Source organism: Callorhinchus milii, unplaced genomic scaffold (assembly GCF_018977255.1).
Source record: "Callorhinchus milii isolate IMCB2004 unplaced genomic scaffold, IMCB_Cmil_1.0 Scaffold1, whole genome shotgun sequence".
NCBI classification, from domain to species: Eukaryota; Metazoa; Chordata; class Chondrichthyes; order Chimaeriformes; family Callorhinchidae; genus Callorhinchus; species Callorhinchus milii.
The window spans coordinates 118,858,798-118,883,004 of NW_024704742.1; the positions used below are offsets into that span (position 1 = coordinate 118,858,798).

The following is a 24,207-nucleotide window of genomic DNA, read 5'->3' on the forward strand; positions in this document are numbered from 1 at the left end:
CTTTTCCCAAATCGTTTTGTGCTGCAGCTGTTTCCAGGAGCCATATGTTAACTAAATGCAGCTGATGAAAGGGCTGCTATTTCAGGTCGAGTGCCTCATTTTGTTTAATTGTGACTGCAGTAAAAAAACAAATGTGTTAGTGATGTAGTGGCACAGTGTGTGCATCACCAAGTTCTGCATCACCATCCTTCCCCCCCACTCCAAGTGGAGCCCTGTAGCTCAGTGGTTAGAGCACTCACCTCGCAAGCGAGAGGACCTGGGTTTGATTCTCGGCAGGGCAAAATGTTGGGCAAGTTTCCTTGCTCCACATACCTCTGTTTACCCAGCAGTAAGTAAGAACCCGGTTGTTAGTTAATTGGCGGGTTGCTTTTCCGGGGGTAATAATTCCTTCAAAAATAATAATAATAAAATGGACGCTCAATCCATGACTGTTTGTGGGACACTGTGGGCGCAATTGGCTGCTGCATTTCACACACAAAATATACAGTCAAATTCACTTTACAGTATATTCTGTGAAGCTCTTTGAGACGTTTTGAAGATGTGATAATATGTTAAATCCAATATATAGTATTATATTTTGCCACTATCTTGCCTGTTTTCAAGCCTGGTGGCAGAGTTTGAGCACTGCTTCCCAGGATACTGATTCACTTAAGTCAATATCCTATTTTTAGCTGCAATCCAACGCCAAACCTGTAAACGGGGGTCAGAGACAGAGTGGAGAAATCTTCGGGCCCAATCCGGGCTTTGTATAGCGTTTGGGCCTGAGGATGTCTCTGTACAGTTGCTGTTCCTGATCATGGGGATCAGCATTTTAGGGCAGCTAAAAATAGTGCATTGACCTAATTTAGTCGCTATCCTGTGAAGAGGCACTCAAAAGCTGCCTCTGAGATTTAAAGACAAACACGGTACTTTTTAAATGGCAGGAAAGATGTCAGCAAAAACCAAATTCTGTGAAGCAAATGTTGCGCTATGAAGAACAGGAGCAAAGTTTTAGGCTGAAACCAGGGTCTCATCTCGTCCTTGAGCTTTCTCAAAGCACTTTACAGAATATATTGTAAAGTTAATTGACTGTATATTTTTGTCCCACAAACAGTCCGGGATTGAGTGACCACATTTTTTAACATATAATTTCACAGTTAGTCTTCTGAAATGGATGGAAAACTGTGACGTTTCATAGCATAGTGATTATCGAATGCTTTATCAAATGACACAATTGTCACCTGACTGTACCAACATGAGTCACCAGGAAAGGAGGGAGTAAGAACATAATTATATCCAGCTGCCACAGTTTCATCTAACTGTTCTGATAAATGTTTCGGTACACAGTATTCTTTTCCATTGGCACAGCTTCCCAACTTTACATTCCTGTTACATCTCATCATACCTCAGAAATGTCACGCAGGTCTATGGTTTTCATTACAGAATCGTGCAGCACAGTGGGTGCTAACCTTCTCTGTGCCTCTGCTTGTTTCTCACAACATAGCTGCCAAAATCTAAATGCACCGTCACCGGCTTCTGTTAATAAAATGTCTTTTTTGACCATTGCAGGATTTCGTAGAGGATTCAAAACTTGTCCTGGGAGGTTCTGTTGCCAAGGTGGCAGCACTGCAGGAGTGTGTATTTCAGCAAAGTGACTCTGCCAGCATTGCAGGTCAGTGGACAAACGTCAGGCTCTAACACATGCTGTTTGCAGAGTTAATGTCTGCTGCATGCGAGACCCCCTGCATATAACACTTCAGGAGATTGTATGAGTCTTACCCTGTGAATGGCAAGCTCTGCATTGTACACATGAGGGAAATGGCCAAGACTGTCCTGCAGAACAATGAAAAGCGTTTGAGTGATTAATGACTGCTTCTCAAGAGACACTTGATGTGTTTGAAACCGAATTACCCTTTCTGGAGCTGAATACAATAAAAGCAGGCAGATCCACAACCATTTATTATTGCTTTTATGCTATGAGCTTTCCTGTGGAGGGACCCATAATGGAAAGAGGCAAGTCTCCCAGCATGGCATTTTCCCAGATCCTTTTCTGGTGTTAGATCAGCTGCTGCTATTGTAACGAGTTGCTGGAAAATATAATCCTTCCATTTGGTATTGCACCTCTCATGTGAAGAGTATCTCAAAGCACTTACAGGATTTACTGGAATGTGTAGTGATTGCATTTTATATGTAATCATTGCAACCAATATGCACACACAAGTGTCCCACGAGCAGCTATGAAGTGAATGGCCAATTTTATCTGGGGGATTGTTGGCCAGGACACTGGGAATTTACACTTCACTATACAGTAAACATGTGAAGAGATGTTTCAACAACTTGTATTTGATGCTTCAAATGGAACCATCAAATGCAATTGTAATTATTATTGTTATGTGAGCGTTTAAACACACTGACCTCTTTTCGATTAGTGCCCATGGGATCTTTAATGTCCACATGAACAGGTTTACGGGACCATTATTTCAGTTGAAGTGATCGAAAAATTAAAATTAAAATTTTTTGTGTATCTATGATGCATCTGATGCATGTAATTGCATTACATACACTAGCACCCGGCCCCCTTCAGAAGTGTGGAGGTGAGTTCCACCAAGGTAAAAGAAGCATGCGTAGAAAAATATAGAAACAGGAGTAGGCCATTCAGCCCCTCGAGCTTGTTCTGCCATTTTATAAAACCGTGCTGGGTTGCACTGCACTGTGCCACAATGCAGAAATAGCATTATTTGGGTACAGATAATAAATGGTACCAAACCCAGGTTAAGCGTTTTATTAATGATTGTTCCAACTCTAAGTATTGTTGGGCTCCACTCCGTGTGGCATATTTAATTGGTACCGCAACAGTAGTTTAGAAATCACAAGCAACATCCCACAAAGAATGATCTTTGGCCCCTTTATAATAATCCTATATAATCATGCTTGCATTCGATATAGCGCCTATCAGGTCAGGAGGATGTCTCACAGGATTTGCTGTAAAAGATAGTGACTGTTTATTTTGCAGGTGAACTTCTGATTTCATTTGAACTTCTGATTCATTTTGATCTTATCCTTCCAGAATATGGTCCATTATAGTATCAAGAGGTTTCTGAAATACATCTAGGATGCTGGCCACAACCATTTATTCCAGTTTCAGATTTCCAGCATCTGCAGTATTTTTCATTTCATTTATTCCAGTTATTGGTTACCCACTGTGCTCAGAACTGGAGGCGGCCCTAAAATTGCCCTTCACAAACCCTGAAACTATGTCTTCCTACACTGCTGCCTTGACATATAAGACCTTGCCATTTTTCACTGCCATTAGCTGCTATTAAAAAAAAGGAAAATTAATATTACAGCAACTCTCCTATTTGAGTAGACTGTCTGCTTCCCTGAGTACCAAGTAACTCCTAACCCACAGCATTTGGAGACGAAGTGAACTCTTGTACTGGAGTCTATGTTAGGATTTGGAATGAGACAAGGACTGGGTAGTGTACAGCATCCAGGCGGGACTCAGGGAATGAAAGCACTCTTGTCTGATCAATGTTTGGGTCCTATGTGAAATTAACTTGCACAAGTTTCAACATAAATCTTAAGGTTAGGATTAGAAATACCACTGCCCCCAAAATTTATTTAGGAGAGGATGTGGGGAAATGGGAACATTTACATTGGTGTTCAATGGAGTGGTGACCTTTGGTGGAGAAGGAATATAGTGTTGGGGCATAGAAGAGGGGTTTTAGTTATGTTCCTTCCAGTACTAAGTGTTGTTGAGCTCCATTCAGTGTTGCATTACATTGCATCTGGACAGTGCTCCTTGACCCATTGGCAACATGTGCAGGATGTTGCCACTGGGTGGCAACAGTGATGAGATATTTCAATCCCAAGTACTGAATATCCCTCCCTTAATGTACTCAGCACAACCATTATATACAAAACATTTAGACTAAAAATCAGGAATTTAGAATCAGAAATGAGATTACATTCACCACAAATTAGAACTAGAAATCAGAGACTAACCCTGTTGGAGATCAGACACACTAACTACAGGTGTGAGCTATGAGATGCAGTAACTAAACATGTTTGCCCTCAAATACACAATCACTACACTTTACAGTAAATCCTGTGAAGCGCTTTGAGATATTTCAACGATGTGCTAAGGTGTTTCAAATACAAATATAAAATGCTAGTATTATGTGAGCTATTAGACAAACTAACTAAATATGTGAGAGATCAGACACACTAAATATGTGTGTGAACAACCAAATACACTAACCATGTGTGAAAGATGACACTTGCTAAATATTTGAGATCAGAATCGTTATCTACACATTTGAGAGGTCAAATTTGATAAATAAATAAATTTGATACAGCATCTTATCACATTGTTGAAATGTCTCAAACCACTGCACAGGATTTTACTGTAAATGGTTGTGTCTGTATATTTGTATGTGGATTCTAAATAAGTTAAACGTAAGATAGAAGTTACTTACTTAAAACTAGCGTTCACTTATGTAATTACAGACTAAGAAACTTCAAAATCACATATAGATGCATTTGCACTATTGTGACACATTTTGTGCTGATCTCACACTCCCTTTGTAGTAGCAGAACTTCCACTACCACCTTGTAACTCCGCTTCCTTGCTAGCAGAAATGCCAGTTATTACTCATGTTGCTTTCTAAATGTATGACTGAGCTTAAAAATAAATATGGCTCCATATGTTTCAATAGGTTTGCAATCTATATTACAGAACGTCACTCTTAACATTTCACCTGATACATCACCGCCACCAAATGTGTAAGCTCTAAGAAGAGCAGCTGTAATCCCTGTTGCCACTAGAATGGGTGTACTTTCTCATAAGTCATAACTGAACAGAATTTGGCAAATTTCTTAAATAATTTTGAAATTGGTTTTCTATAAATTTCTTTTAGAACTACACCAAAATGATTTAGACTTAATCATTTCAGACTGAAATGGAGGCTGTCCTAAAATTGAAAGAAAGAAATATGAAGAGCTATTTCACTTGCACTTGAGACTTCAGCCAGATTTCAACTGATGTTAGGACAGACACCAGAAAATATTTAGTTATATAGTATTTTGTTATACATATTCGTTATATCAAAGCTGGAATGGGTTATTGGGCTCATATAAGAAACAGCTTGGTGCTACAATGCCAGGATGGCAGGATTGGTATTCAGGAAAGATGAAAGTAAAATAGGTCTTATTGCTTTTGTGATTCTATGAAAATTTGGTCAGCAACAAACTTGTGGACTCATGATCAGTTCATGTAACAAAATTAATTGAGGTGCTTCATTTGTGAAACGGTTTGTCAGATTATCATGGTATAGGTGCATATATTATTATTTTTATTGTTCAGATGAAACTAGTAGAATATTTACTTCTTGTGCACTTAAATTCCAGGTGATGTCGGAAGGCTTTTGGTCAACCAGATGACACAACTCAATAAAGTGCTGGGAGAAATGAAAGAACTTCTAAGACAGCAGGTAAAGAGCTAACTCTTCAATAAATAGCATTGGACGGTTGAGGTAATATGGTCGAGGAGATTAGTGGTCAAGACAAAGTAAGTCAATGCCCTAATGGGTAGGGTGATCATAGCTGGACGACCAGCAGGAAGATAGCTACACAGTGCTCTCAATGGCAAGCTTTGGTTAGCTGGTTAAACTCCAGCAGTACCCAACTCTCTGGGGTTCCCCAGAATTTCTCCTTGGCTCTTGCCATCCTGCTATGGATCAGGTAAACAGGATGTGTCCCTCCAGAGCGCACATTCTATTCCATTCCATTTCAGGCATGGGAATTTCCATGTGCAGATGGCATACATGCATGTCTGGTTTGGATCCTCTTGAGCATGATGATGGGTTTCTGCATGTGTTAGACATCTGGCTCACCCAAAAAACTAAAAGGAAGCGCAACAATTTGTCAAGAGCCAGAGGACTAAGCTAAACTTTTACCATTAAGTGTAATTGATGTCACTGTAGCGCATGTTTGTAAAGAAACCAGAAGGTTTAAAAAACTCTTTATCAAGAAGTTGGTGCTTCTCAATCAGCCTCACTCTGCTAGAGCAGGTGGGGGAGCCAGAGTTGAAGAACTCTCCTCGCTGTCTCGTGTCTTGCCTATGAGCACTCACTTGACACAGCAAATGACAACTCACTTGTCTGCTCACCTGTGGGGAGGTAACTCACCTTCGGACCATGTGACCACCAACGTATGTGATTGCGACCGCTGGGAAGGTGGAAGACAAACTAGATGGACTTTGGTCTTTTTTTCATTTAGCATTTCTTATGTTTTTATATTCTAATGCCCTCCTCACCAGACTATACATCTCCCTCCATGAGCTGCAGACCATCTAGGACTCTGCAGCCCATGTCCTCTACCACACCAGGCTTGCAGGCCCATCACCCCCATCCTCGCTCAACATCTCCCAGGACTTAGGAGATCAAATTCAAAATTCTCGTCTTCAATTTCAAATGCCTTCACAGCCTTACCCCACCCTATCTCTTGTGACCCTACTGTCTCAGCTGCTTGCTTCATTCAGCAAACTGCTTCAAGGCCCTGCCCACTCCGTCCCATACTCAGTATGCAAGCATTCAGTCATTCTGTTCTCACTCCCTGGAACTCCACACCCAGAGTTTCTCCACCCTGCCTCCTCTTTCCCCCTCTTCAAAACCTAACTTAGTGGAGTGCTGTAATTTGAGCACTCGCCTCACAAGCAAGAGGGCCTGGGTTCAATTCCCGGCAGGGCAAAATGTTGGGCAAGTTTCCTTACTCCACACGTCTCTGTTTACCTAGTAGTAAGTGGGAAACTGGTTGTTAGTCGATTGGTGGATCGCTTCTTCAGGGGCAATAATCCCTTCAAAAAACATTTTTTTTAAAAAATAAAAATAATTTAGTCACTCAATCCACCACTGTTTGTGGAACACTGCTGTGCGCAATTTGCTGCAGCGTTTCGTCCACAATAAATATAGTCAATTCACTTTACAGGATATTCTGTGAAGCGCTTTGAGACATCTTGAAGATGTGATAAGGTACTATTTCAAATGGAAGAATTATTATTATTATTAACCTGGGCTCCCAGTCAGCTGTGTGAAAGGCGCTATATAAATGTAAATTGTTGCTTGAATGACAAAGCTATTACACAGTGTTGTCTTTTGACAGGTCAAAGAAACAACTTTGCTGCGTCACACCATAGCAGAATGCGAGGCCTGTGGTGAGCATCTGAACATTATTCCAGTTTGAATTTTAACTCTTTCTGGTCTTGCAATTCTTAATTCTTACCCAAAGAAATGCTGTTTTTTATATTTCCCCTTGAATTTTCCGGCTTGGCCTCTGGTTTCAAAATGCTGATGATAATAATAATAATCCTTGCATTTGATATAGCACCTTATTACGTCCTCTTTCTATTTTCTGAAAATCTAAGGTAGCAACATTTTGTTTTTATATTTCCTGGAAGTTGCGCTGTAGTAGATATTTGTAGGCAAACCTGGCAGCCAATTTGTACAATGTCGTGTAGTCAGAAGGTGAGCGATCAATTTATCTGGAGGATTGTTGGCCAGGACAGTGGGAGACGGGTTAGCTAGTGGACCACTCTTCCATTTGTTAGAGGGATCTATTATAAAGTACGGGCATAGTCTTAAATTCAGAGCAAGACAGTTAGAGCTGATGTCAGGAAGCATTTCTTCACAGAGAGGGGTTGTGAAGATTTAGAATACTTTGCCCCAGACAGAAAGAGGCATCAATAAGAATGCTTAAAAGAGAGATAGACAGATATTTGAAAGTATAGCGAAAGGGAAAGGGGTTAAAAGATCTGTCAAGTCCTAGAAAACTGGTGGAACAAGCTTAATGGGCTGAATGGCCTCCTCTTGTTCCTGTTTTCCCATGTTTTCTTCCAACTCACTCCAAGCTTTAAATTATTCTCAGTCTGGTCACCTTTCAGATGTCTTGACAATGTGATCAGGAGCTATATCGAATGCAAGGATTATTATTTTTCTAAATCTTCTATTTCAGGTGTTGGATTCATTGACCCTGAGGAAACTGAAATCCCAATGACCCCCTTTGTTCCCCATCCTCCCAAACCTCAATGTGATTCAACCTCTTGCTTCCAAGATGTAAAATGCAGTGAGACAGTGAATGGATTCCAGTGTGGCCCCTGTCCAGCAGGGTTTATAGGTGATGGAATTCGCTGTACTGATGTAGACGAGGTAGAGTACAATGGCAAAACCTTTGGTGGGTTTGATTCATTACAATTACATAACAAATAACCAAGAATTTTCTTGTTGTTCGATGTTCACATGCTGTTCTTGGTGCTGAGTGTCCGGACTTGGTTTTAGCCTGAACTTAATAGTGATTTCCCATTTCTCTCCCTGTAGTGTCAGGTGAGCCCATGCTTTCCCAGAGTCCACTGCGTGAACACATCTCCTGGATACTACTGCGAGGATTGCCCAACAGGTTATACAGGGCAGAGTGTCCATGGGATAGAAATGCGATTTGCAAGGTTAAACAAACAGGTAAGTTCCAGCCACCCCCAGGGGTTATCACTCAGTAGACCAAAGATCATGTTACATAGGGATAAGTGTCTTATACGCTAAGCCATTTCAACTGTAACAACAACAACAACTTGGCGTCTCAGAGTGCTTTACAGTTTAGGATCCCGGGACCGAGCCAGGGGGAGGGGTGGGAAGGTGACCAAAGTCGCGGTCGAAAAGGTCTTCAGCAGAGACCTGAAAATGGGAAGGGAGGGAGCGAGACGAAGGGAGTGAGGAAGGCAGTTCCAGAGCCTCGGGGCACAGTGGCTGAAGGGACGGCCTCCGAGGGTAGAGCGGTGGACTCGGGGGACAAGGAGGAGGCCAGACCCCGAGGAACAAAGGCAATGGGTACTTTGCTGACGAGAGAGGAGGTCAGAGAAGTAGGGGGGGTGCAGAGGAGTGCAGGGACTTGAATAGAAGGGTGAGGATTTTGAAATCGATCCTCTCTGGGATAGGGAGCCAGTGTAGTCTGGCAAGGACTGGGGTAATCGGGGAGCGGAGTTTCGTGCGGGTGAGAATGTGGGTGGCAAAGTTCTGAATGTTAGTAACCGTATATGTTATTAGCTTTGTTTCAGCTCTTTCTCCATCTTTCTCCAGTACTAAAGCCCCAATTTTTTCGAGGCCTTAGCATTTAAAACCACTGTATTAACATTTAAGGTTTTGCAGAATTTTGGAAAATTCTTGAATTACAGCTTTATTTGGGAGCCTGTTTTCTCCATGACTTACAAAGAACTGCGTAAGATCAGCTTCCAAATCAAGGCTTAATTTTCCCAAATTTTGAACACCTTAAATTTTAAAGCTAAGACCATAAGAAATTAAGGCAAAGAATCCCATTGAGTATTGGCCTGTAACATTCTTTTAAACGGAAAGAACGCGTAGAATTGTGTAGAATTCCATATATTATTTGGAAGCCAATTGTCCACAGTTCTGCCAAAGAGCATCTCTCACTCCATCTGATCTGAAGGGAGGTTTCTCAACTCATATATCTGAAGAGAGAGTGGGAGTCAACAAAGGTTATGTAGTGGGGTCCTCAAATAATCGCTCTTGCCCACCTTTGACTAAATTCTCTGGGATTAGGCACACAGGGTGAACCCCTCTGAGGAAAGAGTGTACACTCCATGCCAGATAAACAGAGATTTCCAAATATGTGTGGAACTCTCAATAGTTTGGTTTGGAGACGACTCCTGATTGGCTCGCGCCAGCGCCTCTGCACCTCAGGCTCTGGCAGCATCAACCTCCATGGTTGCACACTGCAACTCCCCAAGCCAGTCAGGAACATAGGTGTCTTGGTTGACCCTCAACTGTCTTTTCTTCCCCACATCCAAGCCATGACCCGCTCTGCCTTCCCTCACCTCCGTAATATCGCCCGACTCCGCCACTACCTCACCCCTCAGGCCGCTGAAACTCTTGTTCATGTCTTCATCACCTCCAGGCTCGACTATGCAAACGCTTGTCGGCATTCCCAACTCCTCCTCCACAGACTGCAGATAATCCAGAACTCTGCAGCCCGTGTCCTCTCCCGCATCAAACTCCGTGACCCCATCTCCCCCATTCTCACCCAACTCCATTGGCTCGCTATCCTTCAGAGGATCCAGTTCAAGATCCTGGTCCTCACCTACAAAGCCCTCCATGACCTCGCCCCACCCTACCTCTGCGACTTCCTAACCTCCTCCCAATGCGCTCACCCCCTCCACTCAGCCGGCTCCGGCCTGTTCCATGTCCCCCAACCCACCATTGGCGGTGAGTTTTCAGCCACTCTGCCCCCAACCTCTGAAATTCCATTCCTTAGCCTCCTTTAAGTCTCGCCTCAAGATCCTCCTCTTCAACCATGCCATCGGCCACCCCTCTTCCTCTCCCCTCCCTTCTCCCCCCTGACCCCAGCTCGGGTCTAATATGCTGTACACTGTCCAGCACCTTGGAACATCCTCCCGATGTGAAAGGCGCTATACAAATGTAATCTTGTTGTTGTTGTTCTTAAGCATGATGATTGGTTTCTGTCTGTGTCAGATATTCCACTGACTAAAAATAAAATTGGGAAACAGTCAACAGAGAAACTAGGAGGCAACCATTACTTATTAATGTGAGAGAGTAGTGAGGTTTCCAAATTTACATTCATATTTAAGAAAGTAGTTTCAGAGGATAGAGCCATAGTATCTGTACTTGCTATTCAACCATGTTTGTGACATATATGTGCTTCAGGTCTGCACTGATATTGATGAATGCCAGAATGGAAGGAGCAGTGGATGTGTTTCCAATTCTCAATGTATTAACACGATGGTAAGAATCTTAACATCTTTACTAAAGTATACCACAGTGTAGTAGACGTGTGTATCTGTATTGGGGATGCTCATGTTTAATTCAAAAAAGAAGATATTTTACTCACTTATAACTAGCCAAAATCAATAAATCTCCTCACTTCCCTATAATGTTGTCTCCTATCTATCGATCTGTCTGTCTGTATGTCTGACTGGCTCTCATCTTTCTATCTCTCATCTATCTCTTATCTCTCATCCTTTCTTGTTTACTCTTCTTTTCTCTTCTGAAGGCATTGACTCATGCAGTCCCACAAGTACCAGAGGCCTTCCAGAACCTTAGTCAAGTGAGATTATTCAACCACAGAAGGCAACCCAGCCAATTCTGACCTGCTCCTCACCCAGCACCCACATGTGCACTTTCCACCGGTGAATAGCAGAAACTTGGCCTTATTATTCTGGCTCTCACCCAAGGGGTGGGGGGGTGGGGATAGGCCAGAACCAGCACTTTTATTGCCACTCAGGATGAGGTTAGCTAACAGTAAGGAGAGGAATATGCCTTTAACTTTTGACCTAGCATTATTTTCCTCCTTTCAGTGTCTTTCAGTCTCTCTGACTACTCCTTGGCTGCTGGCCTATAATCTCGCATCTCGTAAGTTATTTAAATAGAAATGTGTCCTGTGTCATTTATCCACTGAAATAACTGCTATAACTCAGTTGTGTCTTGTTGTGAGCATGAAATAGTATTTTTACTACTGTGTGATGTACTTATTTCCTGCTTGTCTGTCTGTAAAACTTCAGGTGTCAGCCTGGCACAGTGGGTAGCAATCTCATCTGTCCTATAGTTGTTGGTTCAAGCCCCACTTCAGGACTTTGATCTTACAGTCTAAGATGACACACAATTCAGATGAGACGTTAAACCAGGATCTCACGTGTCTGTTCAGATGGATGGTAACAATTCCATTGTACAATTAAAAAAGCGAATGGAGTTTCTCCTGGTGTCCTGGCCAACAATCCCCTAGTTTAAAAAGAAATGGTTAATCACTTCATGGCTGTTTGTGGGACATAGCAGTGTATAAATTGGCTGCCTTCATTCTCCTTCAAGTACACAGTCATTCCATTTTACAGAAAACTCTTTCATTTGGTTCAACCTGAAGCATTATTATTTCTGATTTACATATTGGTTTTACTAGGGATCCTTCAGATGTGGTTCCTGTCGGAGTGGCTATGTAGGGGACCAACTAAGAGGATGCAAACCTGAGCAAAGCTGCACCAACCATCTCCTGAACCCTTGCCACACAAATGCTCAGTGCTTTATGGAAAGAGGCGGCAATGTCTCCTGTACCGTGAGTTTACATTCCTGCCATCTCATGAATGAGTCGTGCAGAGTTTTGTAAATTGCTTAATAAAACAGTGTGCTCCAGCACGGACACAATGGGTTGAATGGGCTTCTGTGCTGCAAATTTTCTTCAGTTCAAACATTCTAAGATTCTGCAGCAGATGAGAAGTGAACAATTAGAAGTGGAGTCCTGTACCTCAGTGGTTAGAGCACTTGCTTTGCAAGTGAGAGAGACCTGAGTTCAATTCCAGGCAGGGCGAAACCTTGGGCAAGTTTGCTTACTCCACACAGAGCCTAATAATAATCCCTCCAAAACCCAAAACAATAATAAATTGGTCATTTTCAATCTACGACTGTTTGTGGGACATTGCTGTGCGCAATTAGCTGCTGCGTTCGCCCACAAATATACAGTCAATTCACTTTACAGTGTGTTCTGTGAAGCGCTTTGGGACGTCCTCCCGACGTGAAAAGCGCTATATCAAATGCAAGGATTATTATTATTATTATAATTATGTCTGCCTTTGTTCTTTTATAGTGTGGCATTGGCTGGGCTGGCAATGGCTACATATGTGGGAAAGATACAGACATCGATGGATATCCTGATCAAGATCTCAGATGCCATAATAGAGACTGCAGAAAGGTTAGAAATCCACACCAACTGGGTGCAATAACAATGAGCTTTATTTAAGACGCGCAATATGTTAGGCCACCACTTAAGGCCCTTTGTGATCCAATAAGGAGAGACATTGGCAACAATGCTCCTTTTTGCCAAATGTATAGTGTTTTCCATAGTGTTTCATAGTGTTTTCAGGAAAGACCAAATTACCACGTTCTGGAGAGTTTTTGATGAAGTAACGGAGAGGGTGAATGAAGGTAGTGCAGTTGATGTAGTTTATATGGATCTTCAAAAGGTGTTTGATAAAGTGCCACGTAAGAGACTTTAAAGCAAAATAGAAGCCCACGGTATTAAAGGGACAGTGGCAGCATGGATACAGAACTGGCTGGGAATCAGAAAGCAGAGAGTGGTGGTGAATGGTTGTTTTTCTGACTGGAGGCAAGTGTGCAATGGTGTTCCCCAGGGATCACTGCTGTTTTTGATCTATGTAAATGAGCTGGACTTGGGTATAAGGAGTACAATTTCCAAGTTCGCAAATTATACTAAGCTAGGAAATGTAGTAAACAGTGAGGAGGATAGCAGCAAACTGCAAATGGACTTAGACAGACTGGTAAAATGGGCAGATATGTGGCAGATGAAGTTTAATGTGGAGAAACGCAAAATGATGCATTTTGGGAGGAAGAATGAGGAGAGGCAATATAAGCTGATGGTACAATCTTAAAGGGGGTGAAGGAACAGAGAGACCTGGGGGTTCATATCAGTAAATCTTTGAAGGTGGCAGGACTGGTAGATAAAGCTGTTAAAAAATACTGGCTTCATAAATAGGGGCATAGAATACGAACGTCAGGAAGTTATGATACACCTTTCCAAAACATTGGTTAGACCTCAGCTAGAGTACTGTGTTCAGTTCTGGGCACCACACATTAGGAAGGATGTCAAGGCATTTGAGAGGGTGCAAAGAAGATTTACCAGGATGGTTCCAAGAAAGAGTGACTTCAGTTATAGGGAGAGGCTAGAGAACCTAAGATTATTCTCCTTGGAGCAGAGAAGATTAAGAGGAGATATAATAGAAGTTTTTAAAATTATGAGGGGTTTTGATAGGGTGAACAAGGAGAAATAATTTCCACTGGCAGGGGGTTTGGTAACCCAAGGACACCGATTTAAAATAGTTGTTAAAAGAAACAGAGGGGAGGGGGTGAGGAGAAATTTTTTCACACAGCGAGTTGTTTGGAACTGGAATGCATTGCCTGAAAAAGTGGTGGAAGCCGATTCGATAACAACGTTTAAGAGTGAAGTAGATAATTATTTGGGGAGGACAAGTTTGCAGGGCTATGGGGAGAGAGCGGGAGAGTGGGGTTAAATTGGATAACTCTTTTCAAAGAGCCGGAACAGACACGATGGGCGGAATGGCTTCCTTCTGTGCTGTATAGTTGTATGATTCTATGATATCCAGGCCTGCTATCTTTCACAGAAAAGTTGTTGTGAGGGGATTTCCACTGGGTTATTTTTTCTTGCTCTTCACTTTGTATCCGTTTTCACTCAAGTGATGTGGGGAAGTCAGATTTGATGAAAATGAGAAGTAATTTGAATTTCTGCTGAGCAGAGAGCTGGAAAAAGGAACAAAGACCTCTTTAGCTACTGGAAACAGAACAGCCTCATCAAATAGTTTGTAGCATCAAAATGGATTTGAGTATTTTCCAGACAAATTCTGCTTCACTTCAAGTTTAGAATTGATTTTAAGTACGTTGTGGGTACTAATTGTAAAAATAATAATGAACAATAGTTTGAATCATTTTCATTTTCCAAATTTAAATAAAATCCAATTTACATTTATATAGTGCATTTTATACTGGGAGGAAGTCTGAAGACACTTAAAATAAAGAGTATTTCATGAAAACATTGTAAATAAAAATAGTAATTGTAGTTAATGATCAACTTTTCTGTGGGATATAAACACTGGGATGGTCTACTTGAGCAGAAGAGTCTATTTCTGTGCCATATCATTCCTTTGTAATTATATTTAATAGAATCTCAGACTGGAGGAGATGCTTGTGGTTGTTCAGCATTTGAAAATGTGAAGCTTTGACTGGTGGAATATGTTTATATAACATGAGATTGAGAATCTCCTTACAAGACACTGATACACTGACTGAAACTCTCCTCGCAAAACACTGATACACTGACTGAGAGTCTCCTCACTAAACATACATACTGACTGAGCCTCACGAGACACTGTAATGATCATTCCATAAGATATTGACACACCTGACTGAGATGAGAAGATACTGTCACTTGCTTGATTTTAGATACTTACATGAGACTTTCCAGGCTGTGAGAGTTGTCCGTCACTCACTTCAGTGAGTCAGATACAGTAATGCAGAATGCAAAGTGGTCTGATAGTTTTATAAATGGATTCCGCTAATGATTTTCATTACTTTTTCCCAGGATAACTGTATGTTTGTTCCCAACTCTGGACAAGAAGATGCTGATGGCGATGGGGCAGGAGATGCTTGTGATGAGGACGCAGATGGAGATGGCATTCTCAATGCACAGGCAAGTTTGTATAATGTAAAATCCAATTTGGATGGTACAGTCTGTTGGAGAGCACTTTGAACACTTATTGATTAAACATTGGTGTAAGATTATGTTCTGCTGTCACAAGGTAGAATTGCCAGCCCATCATCTATGGTTGATTATTGTTCTTCAATTCCAGATTTTAAATGTAACTCAAAGCATCAATAATAATGGGGAAAATCTAAGCAAAAAGTAATCCAAATTGAGAGATATGAAGAAGGTTAGGAGATGATGGATTTGCATTTTCTCTTTTTCAGGATAACTGTGTGTTGGTTCGTAACATCAATCAGCAGAACACTGACCAGGATAGCTATGGAGATGCTTGTGACAACTGTCGAACAGCAATTAACAATGACCAGAGAGACACAGACAATGATGGAAGGGGAGATGCCTGTGATGATGACATGGACGGAGATGGTAAGTATTTTATCTCAGGCTGTGGTACCCTTACATTTTACTGGCAGGAACATCCATCCTAACAGCAGTATCTATTTCCATTAAGAAAAAGCCTGATCCATAGTCAGGAGACAACCAAGAGGAGAGATGTAAAGATTACTGAAGAAGCAGTGATTTGGGAATAGTAACAATAATCCTTTCATTTGGAAAAGGCAGACAGGTGGGACCTCAGTTTAATATCTCATCCGAAGGACGGCAACTCCAACAATACAGCGCTCCCTCAGCGCTGCACTGGAGTGTCAGTGTAGACTGTGAGCTCAAAGTACCAACACAGGACTAGAAGCTATAACCTTACAATAATAATACTGATTTCCTTATCACGCCATTTAGACATCTCAAAACATGTCTCACAGGATACACTGTAAAGTGTGCATTATGTGTGTATCATGTGGGTGAAACCTTCTGACTCAAAGGTGAGAGTGCTACCAGCTGAGCCAGGCTGACACCCTGTTCCTATTTTATTTCTCATTTCTATCCCATAATGTCACTTTCCCGAAATGTGAGTTCCACATGGAGTGCGTTTTCATTTACCCAGTGGTCCACCTGGCCCAACCCTTCCCCTGCCGTTCAGAAGAAATAAAGAGAAGGTGGAGCCTTATTCTGACTTTTCTGTTTCTTTCGACAGGAATCAAGAATTTTCTGGACAACTGTCAGACATATCCCAACATTGACCAGAAGGACCGTGATAATGATGGTGTTGGTGATGCTTGTGACAGCTGTCCTGATGTTGTCAACCCTAACCAGGTGTGAGACAGCTTGCTTGATCGCCGGGTGGCTGACACTTGCGCAAAGCCATCCTTATGCTTAAAAGTATCCAAACCAGACTGAGAGGTCCATGTATACCATCGACACATGGACATCCCCATGTCTGAAAGGCAATGGGCATTCTTTCCCTAGAGGATAAGATCCCTTTGTACCAAGTCCACTGGTTTGTTAAACACTCAATGAAATTTGTAGCCTTGTGTGCAGGCTTCTGTAGGTAATATTCAGAGGAAGCAATTTAAGCATTTCACAGTTTTAATTGTTATCTTTATTTTCCATCCTTATTTTCCATTAGTACTGCTGAGATCATTTTTACTCTGTTCCTCAAAAAACTGTAGCCTCACTCCAGAGGAAAGTCTACCCTCACTCCCAGGGAAGGATCCCAGCCCTTAGTGATTTATTTGCTCCTCCAAGTCCTGCTGATGAGCCACACTGGCTGTTCCATCCTCAACGTTGTCCTGGAGTACTGAGACCTGTGTACCTCAGGAACTGAAACTGCGACAAGGATCAAGCTACAGAGTCAACCTATAGTCACATTCACTAAGTAAAACAGCTGGAAAGAAATTCCACCTGAATCTAGATTTGGCAAATTGTTGAATCCAGTCTTAACTTTGAAGTTGGATTTCTGTAGTTCTTAAAACCACTTCAAACCCAGCATCAAAAATAAGGCTGTGTTTACGAACTTTTAAAATTCTGCACGTTCAGCCATGTTATATAAATAAAGTGAATCAAGACCCAGGTGGAATTTCCNTTTTTTGTCAGTATTTACTGTATTTATAAAGATAACTTGATCTTGCTTTTGTACTGATAGCATCAGAGACTTCCTTTCTACTCTTACAAAGAGACTTTCTTAAGTTTTCTCATTGTGTTCTCAAATTACAATTTGCCTTGCTTTTCGTGCAGTGTGACAAAAGATTCTGTAAAAACTGAACAACAGATCTCCACTGTGGACATAATGTTTGTGACTTGTATGTTCTCTCTAACTCCCACTTGCTGTTTCTATTTCCAGTCCGACATTGACAACGATCTTGTTGGAGACTCCTGCGACACAAATCAAGACAGGTATCAGAATTGATCAATTATTGTCAATCAGAGTCAATCAGAATTGGTTAATTATTTCAGTGAGATAACAAACCATCCACACTGAATATAACATTTCTCCTTAGAAACAAAATGCCTGGAACCTGAACTATTATATAGAAAACAATGGTAGCTGGGAGTTTGTTCGAATAACATACTGGACAGATCTTTCCATCACTTATAATGGTCTAAGCATTTGAAAGAGCGCCTATGATATTAAAACGTCTCAAACACTTTCATGGGTAATTGCTGTCAAGTATAGTGACCTTGTAGGCAAATGCATCAGACAGTTTATGGGTAGAGTAATGAATCACAAACTGCCAGGAGGAAAACGACCAATTCATCTGGAAGACTGTTGGAATTGTTGGCCCTAACAGCAGCAAAAATCCCTTCTGTTTTTAAGTAATGTTGTGGAATCTATAGTATCTACATGAAAAACATGTAGGCTGGACCATAGTTTAATTTCTCATCCAACGGTCAGAACCTCCAACAGTGCAGCGCTCCCCCATTCCTCCACTGGAGTGTCAGTTTAGACTATGAGCTCTTGTCTTGATTTGGGGCTTCAACCCACAACATTTGAACCCAGAGGTGAGAGTGCTACCAACTAAGAAGTTGACACCAGTTGATTCTTTCTAACAATAATAATCCTTACATTTGATATAGTGCCTTTGATGTTGTGAGGACGTGTCCAAGCACTTCACAGGATTTATTGTAAAGTGTAGTTATTGTGTATTTTATGAGCAAATGCAGCAGCCAATTTGTACATAGTAATGTCCCCCAAACAGCCATGAAGTGAATGGCCAGTTTTTATTTTGGGATATTATTTGACAGGACACCTAACAGGTAAGGAGGTCCTAGCTCGACAGCCAGTGGGAAGCTTACCAGCCTACTCTCAATAGCAAGCTGAGCGGTTTTAATTAACTTAGCTCACAGGTTTTTAGAAACATTTGGAGATGCCGAGGAGAAATGCAGCTTGTAATAAGATCACCTTCCCTTCCTTGCCTCACTGTCATCGGAGTGTCATTGTATCCTTTATTTGGTCAGCCAGGTCTCTGACGCACAAGGAAACCCAAGACCATTTTTAAAGAGTATCGAAACCAAACAGAGTTCCATGCATCTCACCTCCACATAGAAATTCCAGAGATGCATTGCTTGCCATTGAAAGCACTATCTGACAAGCTATTCCACTGCTTGTTTATTGTGTCTGAGTTGAGAGCATTCAACCCATGGTTCACACCTTACAGTGTATAACTTTAATGTAAGACTCCATAGTTGCATTAAAAATCATTCATTAAGAAAAACCTTTTTTATGAGTCAAAGTTCTGTGGAAAGTTTTGGAGAGCCAGAAAACACAAGGGGAGCCACAATGATGTCATTCTGCCCACCAGCAAATTGTGATCAAACAGCAGTGGTGGTTAAAACAATGAAACGTCAATAGAATGAAGTTTTGTAGTGGTTCAAAGTGGTCATCGGAGTTGACTATCTATGCCACCTACTAAGTGATAACAATTGCTTCCTGGTAAGCTGTTTGTCCCTTTTCATATCCCACCATCTGGCTCTTTTATTTGGAAGCAAGTGTCTTTTGTTTCATTAATTGGTGTTATACTGTGCGGTAGGTGGTAGACTTCACAGAACTAAGGTACAAAAGTTGTAGAATGAAAGCAATTAGCAGACATATTCCCAGTCAATATGTCCTGCTTAAATGTTTTACAGTTCAATGGAATTTTCTCGCAGGATTTGAAATAGTATCAAGAATACACGAAAATGTAGCTAGAATATAATATTGTGTGGGAAAAGAATAAAACAGTCTGCAGATTGCTCTCTAGACAACGTTTTTTGAAAATGAACACTTTATATTTTTAAGGGCAACTTTGGAAATCAATAGCAGCATATGTGGCAGCATTGAAAATTTTGCAGTTCTGTGCTTAGTTGTTAGAGCACTCGCCTCGCTAGTGAGAGGATCTGGGTTTGAGTCCCAGCAGGGCGAAACATTGAGCAAGTTTCTCTGTTTACCTTGCAGTAAGTAGGAACCCATTCGTTAATCAATTGGTGAATAGCTAGGACCACCCTTCCCATTCGGGCTTTGGCGTGCAAGGTTAACAGGAGCTGAGTGGGAGAATTCCCTGCCCCCAATGACTGGTTTGCCCTTCAAAGTCCTGCCGATGAGCCAGCCTGGCTGTGCTGTCATCAGCAGTGCCTGGAGTACAGTGGACTATGAGAATTGGGAAACACATTAACATTCGTTGATGTCCAGTTTATAGAGTAACAGATAAAGATTTTTATTAGTAAAACTTTAACAGACTAAATCAGATGTCAGCTCAGTAGATAGGAAATCTCCGTCAGATTAATCCACACAGTGGAGGAAGGCATCTGAAAAGAAGGAACCACGTAATTGAGGTTATTGTCAGTTTCATTATATTATCTCAATTTGACAGTGATGGAGACGGGCACCAAGACAACAATGACAACTGCCCCACCGTCATCAACAGCTCCCAACTGGACACAGATAAGGATGGGTTCGGAGATGAGTGTGATGATGATGATGATAATGATGGAATTCCAGATGTATTCTTGCCTGGTCCCGATAACTGCAGATTAGTGGCCAACCCAGGACAAGAGGATGACAACAGTGAGTATATGGTCTAGCTCAGAGTATATGGTTTCTTGTAAAAGAAAATCTGAGTATGTAACAAGGCTCAAGCCTTCGGTGATTCAAGCCTTCTCCTTCCAACACGACCTGTACAGGCCTTCAGCTTCTTTGCTCGCACCCTCTGGAACTCCATCCCACAGTCCCTTCACCTCGCTCCCTCCCTTGCCTCCTTCAAGGCACGTCTGAAGACCCTCCTCTTTTACCGTGCCTTTGGTCACCCTCCTACCCCTTCCCCCTCCCCTCCACCCCTCTCGACCCCAACCCCCTGCTCGGGTCCAAATCCCTGAACGTCCAGCAACTGAGAACGTGCTCTTGACGTGAAAGGCGCTATAAAAATTTAACTTGTTGATTAACTTGGGCTCTTGTCATTATGTCTATTCTCTTCGGGGAGCTAAAGGAGCATTGGTAAACATCCAAGAGGATGAACTTTGTAAACTTCTCTTTAACCACTGATCCAATCTTACAGTCTACATTTTTTAATGCTTACTGGTTGGATCACATAGATAACATTCTTGTGGTCCCAATAGGGTTCGACACATAGTATTTATTAGGATTCTTCATTGCCTAAAGTTGTCTATATATGGTAGTTGTCAATCCCATTCTTAACCAGATATTCATCGTTGACGTACTTCCACTTATTGTAAGGAGTTCCCCCCTTGGATTCCTTATTGAAGAATCTCATACCAGACAAAAGGAAACCATACATATGTAGAACTCTCAATAATTTGGTATGGAGACACTTAAGCGTGGTGATGGGTTTGCACATATGTTAAGATACTCGGCTGACCAAAAAAGAAATTGCAACATATTAAAACTCATACAACAACAACAAGATAACATTTGTATAGCGCCTTTCACGTCGGGAGGACATCCCAAGGTGCTGGACAGTGTACAGCATATCAGACCCGAGCTGGGGTCAGGGGGGAGAAGAGAGGGGAGGGGAAGGGGGGTGGCCAATGGCATGGTCGAAGAGGAGGGTCTTGAGGCAGGACTTGAAGGAGGCTAAGGAGGGGGCGAGGCAGAGTGATTGGATGGAATTCAGAGGTTGGGGGCAGAGTGGCTGAAGACTCTCCCACCAATGGTGGAGCAGGTGGGTGGGGGACGTGGAGCAGGCCGGAGCTGGCTGAGCGGAGGGAGCAGGCGGGTTGGTAGGGAGTTAGGAGGTCGCGAGGTCGGGTGGGGCGAGGCCACGGAGGGCTTTGTAGGTGAGGACCAGGATCTTGAACTGGATCCTCTGAAGGATAGGGAGCCAATGGAGTCGGGTGAGAGTGGGATAGATGGAGTCACGAAATTTGGTGCGGGAGAGGACACGGGCTGCAGAGTTCTGGATTATCTGCAGTCTGTGGAGGGAGGAGTTTGGAAGGCCGACAAGCAGGGCATTTGCAAAGTCGAGCCTGGAGGTGATGAAGGCATGAACAAGAGTTTCAGCGGCCTGAGGGGTGAGGTAGTGGCAGAGTCGGGCGATGTTACGGAGAATCTATCTCACATTTATTAGGTTGCAACAGTTAACTACACTGGTTATATACCAGTAAAAACAGCTGCTTGTAAATGTGTATTATGGAATTCATAGAATCTTACACTATAGAAACTGCTGCTGAAACTCTGGAACTCCATCCCCCAGTGCCTTCGCCGCCTCCTTCCTTTCCTCCTTCAAGGCCGGTCTCAAGACCTTTCCCTTTGACCGTGCCTTCAGCTCCCCTCTCGACTCTCTACCCCCTCCTCGCTCCCTCCCTTCCCTCCCCTCACCCTGACCATTTCCCCCTGCTCGGGTCCTGACCCAACTCTACAGCGCCTTGGGACGTCCTCCCGATGTGAAAGGCGCTCAATAAATGGAATCTTGTTGTTGTTGTAGAAGGAGGCCATTCAGCCCATCTTGCCTGTGCCAACTGCCTGAAAAAGTTGGCACAGGCACGATGGGCTGATCTAATTAGTCCCATGCCCCTGTTTTTTCTCCCAAAGTCTTGCAAATGTTTTCTTTTCAAGTACTGTATATATCCAATTCTCTTTTGAAAGTTATCACTGAATCTGCTTCCACCACTTTTTTAGGCAGTGCATTCCTGATCGTAATAACTCGCTGCGTAAAATAAATTCTCCTCGTCTCCCTTCTGGTTCTTTTGACAATTATCTTAAATCTGTTTACACACACTAGAGCTACTACTTGGACTTATTCTAACCCTATGATTTATTTTCAGATGATGGCATTGGAGACATCTGTGAAGGTGATTTTGATCAGGATACAATAATTGACCGAATTGATGTTTGTCCTGAGAATGCAGAAGTGACTCTAACCGATTTCAGAGCGTACCAGACAGTCGTGCTTGATCCTGAAGGAGACGCACAGATTGATCCAAACTGGGTGGTACTCAATCAGGTAAGCATACATTTGATTTACAATAATAATAAATAAAAGCTTTCAATTCACTCGGTAAATTCACTCCAGTGCTGTATTGTGAGCTTCTCTTAATAACACTGATCAAAATCTGTAATAGCCAATTAATTTTTTTGCAGGGTATGGAGATTGTCCAGACTATGAACAGTGATCCTGGTCTTGCAGTTGGTATGTAAAATCTCTCACCAGAACAGAGAGAGACCATTTTATTGTGTATTAATTCACTCATGCAGCATGCATTTGCTGGATAAATGAATGCCTGAATTCCTTTGTGGAGTGACATGAGAAGCTAAGTAGATAGTGGGATTAAAATTGCCCTGAAACAGCCCATTTTGCCACTGGATCTCCTGGTGTCCTGGTCAACAATCATTCAAATAAAATTGTTCACTCACTTCAGGCTGTTTGTGAGACATTGCTTTGCAAAAATTGGCTACAAATTGCAATCACCTACAAATATACAGTCACTTCACTTCATAGTAAAATCCTTTGACGCCGTGAGATGGCATGATATCAAATGCAAGGATTATTATTTTATTATTATGATATATAGTCATCTATTCCCTTCTCCTTCATGTGTGCACCACAAGTACTGTACATGTATAACGTACTTTGGAAAAGGTATTGCTGAGCCATAGGGATTTGCACTCATAGTGTTGAACTTATGTTTCTGCTAAAACACTTTGAAAAACAGTGTTATGATTCAAGCGGGGAAGGGAAATGAGGCAGGGGAATAAATGGGATCAAATTGCTTGCCCAGCAGCTGTATCCATTCTAAGTGTAGGAGGGATGAATGCAAAACAAAAAAGAAAGAGCAGATTTTAATGTGAAGCTTTGAGGAAGGTGATACCCAGCTTGATTTGTAAAAGCCTGTAGATTGTAGGAAGACTGAAAGACTGAAGGAGGTAAGGCATTCCATATTTTTGAAGTGCTGCGAAAGAATGAGTTAGAGATTAATTCCAATCTGTAATGTTCACTAAAGGCACCGTTCCATTGTTGGCATGGGCTAATGTGACATGTAATATGAACTAATGTGTTTGAAATTCTGTTATATTTGAGCAAGGAGAACTATTTTCAGAGCGTACAATGGATTATTGGTGACTGTCTGATGCAAATAAAAGGTGGTGAGTGAATTAACTGGTGGTTCTTGCATCCTGACAGGCTACATTGCCTTCAATGGAGTCGATTTTGAAGGCACTTTCCACGTGAATACGTTAACAGACGATGACTATGCCGGCTTTATATTTGGATATCAGGACAGCTCTAGCTTCTATGTGGTGATGTGGAAACAGACTGAGCAGACCTACTGGCAAGCTACCCCATTCCGTGCTGTAGCTGAGCCTGGCATCCAGCTCAAGGTGAACACAACAATTCTTTAGGTCTTTCTGAGGGGAAATAATTAGAGATTAATGTTCACTAATCATTAAAACTAGCAATCATTTTCACTATGTCTTCACAATGAGATTTCCCATTATGAATATTGTTATGTAAGAGCTCTGAGACACTACCCCAGGTGAAGGGCGCGATATAAATGAAAGTTGTTATTGTTGTTGGCATTTTAGCAATCAAAGTAGAGAGAGATCAT

General features: G+C 42.0%; 1 protein-coding gene across 1 annotated transcript in view; it reads left to right on the forward strand.

Annotated features, from left to right (window-relative positions):
- The window catches only part of LOC103177771 (thrombospondin-4), a 53,959-nt gene that overhangs the window by 17,321 nt on the left and 12,431 nt on the right, over positions 1-24,207 (forward strand). Inside the window, exons 4-19 of the mRNA XM_007892090.2 lie at positions 1,549-1,651; positions 5,389-5,471; positions 7,141-7,192; positions 7,990-8,183; positions 8,352-8,489; positions 10,707-10,784; positions 11,953-12,105; positions 12,634-12,738; positions 15,160-15,267; positions 15,546-15,705; positions 16,370-16,488; positions 17,516-17,568; positions 20,022-20,215; positions 22,429-22,607; positions 22,745-22,793; positions 23,784-23,980. Coding sequence (XP_007890281.1) covers positions 1,549-1,651; positions 5,389-5,471; positions 7,141-7,192; positions 7,990-8,183; positions 8,352-8,489; positions 10,707-10,784; positions 11,953-12,105; positions 12,634-12,738; positions 15,160-15,267; positions 15,546-15,705; positions 16,370-16,488; positions 17,516-17,568; positions 20,022-20,215; positions 22,429-22,607; positions 22,745-22,793; positions 23,784-23,980 — 1,965 coding nt within the window. The remainder of the gene's footprint in view (positions 1-1,548; positions 1,652-5,388; positions 5,472-7,140; positions 7,193-7,989; positions 8,184-8,351; positions 8,490-10,706; positions 10,785-11,952; positions 12,106-12,633; positions 12,739-15,159; positions 15,268-15,545; positions 15,706-16,369; positions 16,489-17,515; positions 17,569-20,021; positions 20,216-22,428; positions 22,608-22,744; positions 22,794-23,783; positions 23,981-24,207) is intronic.